At 39.8% G+C, this 11,656-nt stretch overlaps 1 protein-coding gene across 1 annotated transcript in view; it reads left to right on the top strand.

The window, feature by feature from the left end:
• Positions 1–11,656, top strand: part of LOC131854379 (trifunctional purine biosynthetic protein adenosine-3) — a 42,019-nt gene that overhangs the window by 18,438 nt on the left and 11,925 nt on the right. Inside the window, exons 5-11 of the mRNA XM_059205495.1 lie at positions 1,536–1,666; positions 1,852–1,975; positions 2,725–2,947; positions 8,026–8,242; positions 8,867–9,065; positions 10,213–10,456; positions 11,391–11,638. Coding sequence (XP_059061478.1) covers positions 1,536–1,666; positions 1,852–1,975; positions 2,725–2,947; positions 8,026–8,242; positions 8,867–9,065; positions 10,213–10,456; positions 11,391–11,638 — 1,386 coding nt within the window. The remainder of the gene's footprint in view (positions 1–1,535; positions 1,667–1,851; positions 1,976–2,724; positions 2,948–8,025; positions 8,243–8,866; positions 9,066–10,212; positions 10,457–11,390; positions 11,639–11,656) is intronic.

An 11,656-nucleotide genomic window follows, 5' to 3' on the forward strand; every position in this document is an offset into this window, starting at 1 on the left:
CTGTATTAGGATGCATCTGTTATAATGCAGTTAGATGCAGTTTGTGATTTTATATATGCATTGTTGAAATAACTTTACATTACTCCCTATATTCTTAAGGCACTATGGTTTATAACCAACTCGGAGATCCATCATTTCTCAAATTTACCCACAGTACGGCCGACACATTCGACAGCCTGTGTGGTCTAGCGGGTTCGATTCTTCGCACGGTGCAAACATTTGTATTCATTGTTGTTTTGAGTACAAAAAAATGTATTTATTGTTTGTATCAAGGTCTCGTGGCGCCATGTTTTGTGCTTATTTATTTATTGTATTTACATATAAAAAAAATATTAAGTATTTATATCAGTTGTCTAGTACACAGAACACAATCTTTGTTTACCGTGGGACTAGATGGCGCTGTGTTAATTGACCATGGTTATGTATTATTTATTTAGTTCGAGAGTAGCTTGCTAGCAACTCAAAATATAAGGCTCGGCTGAGTGTCCGTTCTAATAACCTAGCCCAGAGGTTACTCATTGACAACCCCCCAAAACGTCCGTTATGTATTCATTGCATCATGTTAATTGTCAAGGGACTGTAGACTTATTTCATTTATTGTTTATGTACATCAGATTTAAAATGTTTGTTTTATGATTGTCATTTACCAACCAATCCATTTATAGACTCAAGGGTAGACTTGTCATTTTATCATTTACAGTCAACTCGCTTATAGTATACGATGATTACGGACATACAAGGAACAAAAATAAATTCTTTAAATACCATTAACCGAAAAAAATTTTGAAAAAGTCGTCTCCGTGGGTTCTTTAGTCTCCTATTTAAGCCGCCATGCAGATCAGCTGTTTCGGTTGAAGGATAGATTAGGCAGTAACATTACGATTAAAGATGATATCTTACTCTTCCGGAATTAGACACGAGTGGTATCACGGTATCATCACATGATAACGTGATGTGATAGTACGCTGTTCATGTATAGGCGACGGTTACCGCCTTATCTTCAGGTGGATCGTCATGTCCGTTTCTTTGTTCGTAGTTCGTTTGTTGATGAACTGAGATTAGCGCGTTCAATCAAACAAGCTCTTGAAATTTTTCCTTTATATTTAGTACCAGTCCCTTATATTTAGTACTATTTAGACTCGCAACTTTGTCTGCATCACACTTACTTGATATTTATCATTATATTTCGCCCAAATTACATAATATCTTTTTAAATTATATTACTATATCTTTTTAAATTATATTACTATACTACTTGTGCCCGCGGTGTTACACCGGTATGAAATTTATAGCCTATATGTTATTATGATGTATAAGCTATAATACTGTAAAGTTTCATGAAAATCCGTTCAGTAGTTCTGGCATGAAAAAGTAACTAACATCCATCTATCCATTTATACTCACAAACTTTCGCGTTTATAACATTAGTAAAATATATGGCTTAGAAATTTAAATGAAAATCTCCAACGTTATATTATTGCAAAAATTGGCAATTTGTGGAGAGATAAATCATCATACAAGTTACAATGTTACAGGTATCCTATACGCCGGCCTGATGGTCACCAAGGCGGGACCGATGACCCTGGAGTTCAACTGCCGCTTCGGGGACCCGGAGACCCAAGTGCTGATGACGCTGCTCGAGTCGGACCTTTACAGCATCATGAAAGTAAGACCTTGAATTATATATCTGAAAGGAAAGTTGAGTATTGTTTCGAATCTTCGGTAGTGTCTGCATGAGACCAGTTATGATCCACGGATCCCCAAGGGTGTACTAAGATTGGGGTAGTTAACAGGGTAGGGAGTTGACAGTTTTGAAATATGTCTAAAGCCCTTTTTATATTAACTTTGCAGGCTTGCGTCAACGGGACACTGAAGCAACAACAAGTAACTTGGAACACTAAACTGTCGGCAGTTGGCGTTGTAATTGCATCTAAAGGATATCCAGAAACGTACACTAAGGGCTGCGTTATAAGCGGTAAGTCGTTTGTATTATCAAATTTGACGGCCTGAATCAAAATTAAGTCATTCTATCAAATAATTAATTGATTTCTTAAATTTTGTTTGACTTTTTATATTTAAAGTTTAAATTATATAAAAATGTGCCGAGTCTAAATAACAGAATAAAGGTAAGGCAATGGTGAAATGATGCAAATACTCATATTTTATTGTTAGATGAGAGAGAATTACCTATTTTTATTATAGAACATTTTGATTCAATCACCACTTAGGTACTTGCACACCAATCACTCACGATTGCGAGCGCTAGTAAGCGATTGCATTTTACAGTTTTTTTTTGTCTTTATTTTCTCTCGCGTGATAGCGTATGTTTTATGTTAATTTTTATTCTATAGATTTTATTTTCTAATGATACGTTTAAGATTTATAAATCGTCTTTCACGTTCCGTTTGTTTCCATTTACATTTCCATATGATTGCAATCACATGAAACGTACACGCTGTGAAAGCCGTGTGAAAGAGTGTACGTATAAAGGCAGCTAATTACATAATTATTTATTTCTGCGTTAAAGCGGATTCACTCGTGTAAGGCAGCCTAAAGCCGCTTCCGCGTAAAAAAACGTATGTGTTTACGTAACGTATAATACACGCTGTGAAAGCCATCCCCGCGTAAAAAAGTGTATGTGTAAATTTACACGATCTTTCATTCCTGCGTGTAAGTCGATTTACGCGTGTAAGCTAATGTATAGTTAACGGGGTTTGTCGGCAGGTCTGAGCCAGGTGCAGGCGATGCCGGGGCTGGTGGTGTTCCAGAGCGGCGTGGCGCGCGGCGCCAACGGCTCGCTGGTGACTCGGGGCGGCCGCGTGGTGGTGGTGGCGGCGCGGGCGGCCTCCCTGCGCGCCGCCGCCGCCGCCGCCACCGCCGCCGCCTCCGTCATAGACTTCCCCGGCGCGCACCACCGCAAGGACATCGCGCACAGAGCCTTCTCCAAGTACGTCTCTCTGCTCACCGCAATTTTTTTTCATCTTCAGAAAACTTTAAAAAAACGCTCCCCGCACCGAACCTTCGCCACGTAGGTCTCTCTGTTCACCGCAAATGTTTTTCATCTTGAGAAAACTTAAAAAAAACTCTCCGCACCGAACCTTCTCCAAGTAGGTCTCTCTGTTCACCACAGATATTTTTTATTTTGAGAAAACTTTATAATAACGCTCCCCGCGCCGAACCTTCTCCAAGTAGGTCTCTCTGCTCACCGCAAATGTTTTTCATCTTGAGAAAACTTCAAAAAAACTCTCCCCGCCCCGAACCTTCTCCAAGTAGGTCTCTCTACTCACTATTTTTAACTATTTTTTTTATTATATGGAAATCTTCAACCCCCTCCCCTACGCCCTACCTCCCTAGAAGGGTGACGAAGGGGTGTGTGGGATTTTTATCCACTATCCACACGGTGTATCTACGAACGTCATTGCCAGTCACGAGGGCACTTCTCCATAGGTCTCTCTGCGACTACAAATGTTTTTTATCTTGTAGATGGTATAAGGTAGGCCTTATACCACCTGGCCTCTGGTCATCTGGTGGTTAGAGCGACCTATTTCAACCTTCTCTGTTTTAAAACCTTGTGGGTACACCCGCATACCTCCAGTAACTATTTTTCACTAGCAATTAAGATATATATATATATATATATATATATATATATATATATATTGGAAACATCTCACAATATTTTTATAATATAGCCATCCTCAATGTGCGATGGTCACAAATTCGATTCTCACATGACACATATATTAATTAGTATTTATGAGTAAACATGGTTGTATAGTGTGAGTATTATCTATATAAATTGAGTATGGCGATCCTATAATACGAGTGTGTACTCTCTCACTTAATTTAGATCTAAATAGCTCAGTATTATATGCATACTTAGGTTTTATGAACCATTAATAAGAAAAAAATGTTGTCTATCTATCAAAATGTTACAATAATGAAATAGTTTTAAAATTGTTAGTATATTATTATTTTTCACTACATTTCATCTTATGTATATATATATATATATATACCGCTGTCTAGGTTAAATCCATCACACAATATTTTTTATTACATGATAAGATCGATATTGTTAAACATTCTACATACACATATATTAATTAGTATTTATGAGTAAACATGGTTGTATAGTGTGAGTATTATCTATATAAATTGAGTATGGCGATCCTATAATACGAGTCTACTCTCTCCTTAATTTAGATCTAAATAGCTCAGTATTATATGCATACTTAGGTTTTATGAACCATTAATAAGAAAAAAATGTTGTCTATCTATCAAAATGTTACAATAATGAAATAGTAAAATGTTAGTATATTATTATTTGTGACTACATCTTCATCTTAACGACTCATTAACCTTTTACCGCTGTCTAGGTTAAATCCACTCCAAAGGCATGAAATTTATTACATGATTGATATTGATAAACATTTACATACACATCCTCATATTCATAGTCAAACCTGTAATAAACCTGGTAATAATAAAGAAAAGGACAAAGCAGTTCAATAACTGTTTTGTCCTTTTCTTTCGTTATATTCATTTACTTTAAACGAAGGAAACAGATGCATTATTTTTTGAGTTATGATGTTAGAGTGTAATTCGATTGTTTTGACTTATCACTCACAAATACTGCCAATATATTGTGACCTTGGTATTACGACACTCGTTTTGCTACTACCAGTATCTCACATAGGTTTTTAGTTTATTAATATATTTGAACGAGTTTTAACATGAATAATTTTATGGTAAATAAAGGGATTTACCTCTCTCGACGTTTCGACTAGATTGCACTAGTTGTGGTCACGAGCTAACTGGAATAACAATGAATGTATAAGTTGAAGTGCCGGCAGTTTGTTAAACTACCATCATTAGGTTGTCCTTTATCTACCATAACTTATTCGTATTAAAATCCGTTAAACTGTATTAATAACTAGTTGACCCGCGCAACTTCGTCTGCGTTTAATTTCCACGCCTTTTGCAATATTTTTCATTGCAGCTCCGCTCCTATTTGTCGTAGCGTAATGTTATATAGCTTAAAAGGTTTCTCTATAAATAGACTATCTAACACAAAAAGAATTTTTCAATTCGAACTAGTAGTTCCTGAGATTAGCGCGTTAAAACAAACAAACTCCTCAGGTTTATAATATTTGTATAGATGTGTATTAAACGTGAAAGTATAAAAATAAGGTTTTTGCTTTACTTGTATTAGAACCTTATTTATTATTCAGTCTTCGTTATTCTGACACATTGATCGTTTTGTTTCAGAGGGTTCGATTGATGGCTGATAAATTCTCATACCATAGACATTCCATGATTCCATTTTTTTTTAATAAATCACACCTTTGTCCTAGTTTGCCTAAGCAGGAATGAATCGGTAAGGAATCTTAAAAATTAATCGAATATAAATGTTTTGTGGCTTTTCGTATTGTTGTTGTTACATTTCTGTTGTCTATTCCCAAGGTATATAATATTTCTTCAAATCATGAATCTCATTTTGTTATTATTTTTTGTTTAATAAATATCCTGTGCTTTATTTATGTTTTTCATTTGCATTTCCATGTTCATACTTGTCTCAGCATGTCGCACCAATTAAACATTTATAGCACTACTATAATAAAAGTTAAGTTATTGTTAAACGTGTTGATTAGGGATTATGTTTTGTTAAGTGGGCTATATAAGATCCGAATTTTTGTTTATTTATTTTGTTTTGTAGTCTATTTAAAAGATAGTAAAAAAAACAATTATGTTCATGATTATTATATTCATGGGTATCATTTTTGCTGCTTTCTTTGTATGTTCTTGTAGATATTTACAAAAAAAGTGTAATAAGTGTTAGTATCCATGGTACAAGCTCCGCTTAGTGAGGCACTAGATGGCGCTCTATGTATTGTTAATAATATCTTTTAAATGCTTATATATTAAAAAAAAATACTACTATCCATTTCCATCATATCACTTCCGGTACGAAAAACCTTATTATAATCGGTCTATTATTTAGATAGTACGATGCCACAGATAGGCACAAATAGACAGACACTAAAATTTGTTATTAAGAATACGCGCAGATTTTAAAATAGTCTTCGTTAAAAAAAAATATTTATTTCGTGTGACTTTTGCAAAAGTCTCACAGTCATTATATTGTTCTTGGGAATAAATATATATATATATATATAATGGCCTATGCGTCTATTATAGACGATTTATGGCGTAATGGTCCGTGAACAGCTTTTTTCGTGGCTGTATAAACCGATACGAGAACGGCATGGCCTACCACAGGCCCGGCAAGGGAAACTATTGGCAGTAGTGTGTACTGAGCCGCCTAGGTGGCGCTTCCGTCTCTTGTCAGCAAGCCTTTGAAGCCAGGCATCATCGCAAACCCTTCGACCCTCCATTACGCGTTTGCGCCAATCTGATTTATTGGTTGCGAGCTTTTCCCAGCTACGGTGGTCTATTTGAAATGTGGCCATGTCACGTTTGGCGCAATCCTTAAAGCGAAGCAAAGGGAATAAATACATACTTCATATTCAGGTACATTTTGAGCATGCAATTTTAGACAATTATATGTGCTAACTCTTGTAATATTTCTATCAACACGCGGCACCCTTCCATTTGTATCCACTTAATTTAGACTTAACTGCTATAAAGTTAGTCCACGTTACTACTCCGCGATGAATGTACAACATGTATACTTATGTTAGATATATCAACTCTATGTACTAGTAAAAGTATGTATTATAATAAAATAACAACTATATAACATTAATTTAACTAGGTCTCTAACACAATTCACTTTAGCAATTAAAATACAACCAGCACATCCTGTGCTCAAAGACCGAATGCCGCGGCCTACAAAAACCCTCTCTTTTATACAGAGAAGATATGAGTGGGGGTTATATGCAACTAGTTTAACGATAACGAGTAATAATAAAACTACCTTCTTTTAATATAAAATATCAGATTTTTCGACAATATCGATGTGAACCCTAACACTAATAAGCCATGTAGTACACTATTAAATGAACCTACTAATGTAGTTCAATTATTACACCTGCATACACATTAGCTAGATACTTCAGAAAATAAATATATTAAGTAAATATAACGCTACAGTGATAAGGTGATAACCATTACGCTACATACACTTAAAAATCATAAGGTCCTAAGGGTACTATAAACCAAAACACCATACTCATGTATCTGTAAGTTTAATTGTAATATAAAGTATGTATAAATAAATAATAATGTTTCTACAAAACCAAACAAGCGAGTTTTAAATTTGTCACAGCGCCATCTATTGGCGTTGCAAGCAAACCATAATATTATATTACCGCTAGAAGACCTCGGTGGTCTAGCGGTCTAGCACACCGCTTTACGACCGATGGTCGCGGGTCCTCGCACGGCACAAACATTTGTATTCATGAGTATGATTGTTTATATCGGTCTGGGTGTTTTCTATGTATAATATTTATGTATTTACAAATATATATATATGTATCTGTTATCTAGTACCCATAACACAAGCTTTAACTAGCTTAACTTGGGTCTAGATGGCGCTGTGTGAATTGTCCTGAGATTATTATTATAATTATTGACATACTTTTTTAACTCTAACATAAAAATAATTATTACTGTATTCATCTCCTCCGATCGATCTCCATCCAATTCAAACAGGGATCGAAATTACGACGGCGTAAGCGCAAGTTCGAACCCCTAACAGTGCCCTCAGCCTAAAGTCGTATCTGTCAGGTGGGAGTTAGCTTTTAGCCGTTTCATAAGTCCTTCCTCGGGTTTAGAGCGCTATCTGCTCTCGCCTCCTATCAACCGGTGAAGCTGTAAAGGCCAGCTGCGGCCAGCATTAGAGTAGTCCGAAAAAAATACTGTATTCATATTCATAATTCGTCTCATATATCCAAGCTGAGAATGGAGACTCTTGACTCCTCCTTTATATAACTATGGTCCATGAACTCCATTTTTTTTTACTTTACAATAAGAGAATACAAACAAAAAATTTGTTACCAGAATCAACGGTCTGTCATACTTGCAAAGTGGAGTGGATATTGATGCTGCAGCGACACTGGTCCGTGAAATAGAACCACTAGCAACTGCCACCCATAGACGAGGAGTTTTGGGTCGGTTGGGGTGCTACAGTGGGTTGTTCCAGTTGTCCGCCATGGACCCCAGCTTGAAGGACCCCGTGCTCGTACAGGGAACTGATGGGGTCGGCACCAAACTGAAGGTAATATTATATTTATCTGACAGCCTTGATGGTCTAGCGGTTTAGCCGCTTTCCTCCTAATGGTCATGGGTTTGATTCCTCGAAAAGTACAAACATTTGTATTCATGAGTATGTTTGTTTGTATCTGGTTGTTTTCTATGTATATTATGTATGTATTTACAATAATAAAATGTATATAATTATTTATATCAGTTGTCTGGTACCCATAATACATGCTCTATTTAACATGAGCTAGATGACGCTGTATGTTTTTTTTTAATGGATGATAATGGAATGGTTCCCCCGCTTGCGCTACCATTTTGCGATGATGGGGCACTAGTGAAGGATAATATGATTAGCATGATCAGGTCAGTTAGCCCATCGTGGTAAATTCACCATGAATTTATCACGATGGTTTTTAGGGTACTATGTAAGAGTATACATGGTATATTGTCAGTAATGGGGTTATTGGTTCACATTACCAACAATCCCCTAACCCCGAATTTTTAGTGAATGGGTGCTGTGTGTATTTCTCCATGGATATTATCATTAAATACTTAATCCTCGCACTAGATCACTGAGGCCGTCTTTGTTGACCGTTCAGCCGTTCTGTGCTAACAAGTTATTTCATTATTCTGTTCTCAGATCGCTGAAATAATGAACAAATACGACACCCTAGGCCAAGATCTGGTGGCGATGTGCGTTAACGATATCCTATGCGCCGGCGCCGAGCCTTTCGCGTTCTTAGACTATATGGCCTGCGGACGGCTGCAGGTCGATGTTGCTACCACCATCGTCCGCGGCATCGCTGATGCTTGCATGTTGTCCGGATGTGCTCTCTTGGGTAAGTAATAAAGTTCAAAATTCTGTGATCTAGCTGTAAGATATTTGGTGAAATGTACGCATTTGTTTATTTCGTAATGAAAATTGATCTCCGTGATCTTAGTATTATGCTTGAGTTTGTATTGTATGACCCGAAAATTAAAGCTACCTAACGATATCTCAACACGGTTTAACCTGCCTGGTAATAGATTCTGAGTGTTAGGATTTTCATTCAAGAGTACATCGTCATATGTTAGTCGAAGACGCGAGATCTCCGCCATTTTGAAATAGTAAATAATTATTATAATGACGCATTAAAGCACGCACAATTGAGAACGCGTGCGTAGACAACGGACGCGGTTTTGTTCGTTCTCTTCGTTACATTATTTTCTGCGTGAAAACCAATTTACGCTTAAACACGTTTACACGTGCGCTCTGCACGTGTGTAGACAGCTATTGAGCCGTGCTATGTACAAAAGTATTAATATCTCTCCCGGCTTTATACCATCTTAATTGGAGTCGGCTCTCCTAATCATGCGTCTACAGAGTATTCATTTCTGGATCGTCATTGGGTCTAAATTTTCACGAGTCTTCCACGCTTCTTTTGTTTCTGACCGTTTAGTACCTTTTTAATCATAGTTATCTTTTTAGTCTTCTGTCCTTCTCATGTCATGAGACCGTTCCGACGTAATCTGGACTCAGTCCTATCCTGGATAGGTCTTAATTTCAATGTTCCTCGCAAGTAATGGTTTGGCACCTCGTCTACAAGCGTAACTCCAGCAGACCATTTGAGCCTCCGCTTTTTGGTCACATGTATCTTATCTGATTGTTGCTTCTTTAGCAACCAGCTCTGTATGTACTTATTAATACCATGGGGAAATTAAAAAAAGGAATGTATGCTGGGAGACATGGTAGAAGTGAAACATTAACGGACAAGTTGGCTGAGTACGCGCTGTCGAGACTAGCGGACTAACCGCTCTCCACCCCCCGCGCGCCTGGCCTCTTTCCGCCGTCACCGGCCTTTCTTTCTCTCACAACGCGATATATCCCCTCCACGCGACGATGACGCTTTTTCGTGACTAAAAATCCTTATACGGGGTGTTTCTATTTACGGGGTGTGTCTATATAGAAGTATCACTTTAAAAATAAATATCGTCGGTGGGTGGTAGGTGGCGAGACGGCGGAGATGCCGTCGATGTACGAGGCGGGCAAGTACGACCTCGCGGGGTTCGCGGTGGGCGTCGTCGACGGCGCGCGGCAACTACCGCGCGCACAGCGCATGCGCACGGCGGACCTCGTGCTGGGGCTGCCGGCCACCGGCGCACACAGCAACGGGTACAGCCTCGTGCAGAAGATCATGGCCGAGAACAACCTGCTGCCGCAGTCCATTGGGACCTCGTGCTGGGGCTGCCGGCCACCGGCGCACACAGCAACGGGTACAGCCTCGTGCAGAAGATCATGGCCGAGAACAACCTGCGGTGAGTGTGCCGCAGTCCATTGTACGGACCTCGTGCCGGGGCTGCCGGCCACCGGCGCACACAGCAACGGGTACAGCCTCGTGCAGAAGATCATGGCCGAGAACAACCTGCGGTGAGTGTGCCGCAGTCCATTGTACGGACCTCGTGCTGGGGCTGCCGGCCACCGGCGCACACAGCAACGGGTACAGCCTCGTGCAGAAGATCATGGCCGAGAACAACCTGCGGTGAGTGTGCCGCAGTCCATTGTACGGACCTCGTGCCGGGGCTGCCGGCCACCGGCGCACACAGCAACGGGTACAGCCTCGTGCAGAAGATCATGGCCGAGAACAACCTGCGGTGAGTGTGCCGCAGTCCATTGTACGGACCTCGTGCCGGGGCTGCCGGCCACCGGCGCACACAGCAACGGGTACAGCCTCGTGCAGAAGATCATCCAACGGGTACAGCCTCGTGCAGAAGATCATGGCCGAGAACAACCTGCGGTGAGTGTGCCGCAGTCCATTGTACGGACCTCGTGCCGGGGCTGCCGGCCACCGGCGCACACAGCAACGGGTACAGCCTCGTGCAGAAGATCATGGCCGAGAACAACCTGCGGTGAGTGTGCCGCAGTCCATTGTACGGACCTCGTGCTGGGGCTGCCGGCCACCGGCGCACACAGCAACGGGTACAGCCTCGTGCAGAAGATCATGGCCGAGAACAACCTGCGGTGAGTGTGCCGCAGTCCATTGTACGGACCTCGTGCACACCTTTACTACAACTAGTAGTCATAGTTTTAAACAAAAAAAAAAATAAAAAAATAGCTAGGATAATAATGCAAGGGCGAAATACTGATGGGTCGCTATTTGAAACAGTATTTCTTTTTTTTTTTTCAGATACACCGATCCAGCCCCTTTTAGCACCAATAACAAATCTCTCGGGGAAGAGTTCCTTACCCCTACCGGGATATACGTGAAAGCCCTATTGCCGGCCATCAAGAAAGATCTAATCAAAGGTCTCGCTCACATCACTGGCGGCGGACTACTCGAGAACATCCCCAGGATACTACCACCACATCTGAAGGTCAAACTGGATGCTACGAAATTTAATATCAAACCTATTTTCGCTTGGCTTCAGGCTAAAGGTAAAGTTCAAAATCTGT

This window comes from Achroia grisella, unplaced genomic scaffold (genome assembly GCF_030625045.1).
Source record: "Achroia grisella isolate CSIRO2021 unplaced genomic scaffold, CSIRO_AGI_Agris_v1 utg980, whole genome shotgun sequence".
Classification (NCBI taxonomy): Eukaryota; Metazoa; Arthropoda; class Insecta; order Lepidoptera; family Pyralidae; genus Achroia; species Achroia grisella.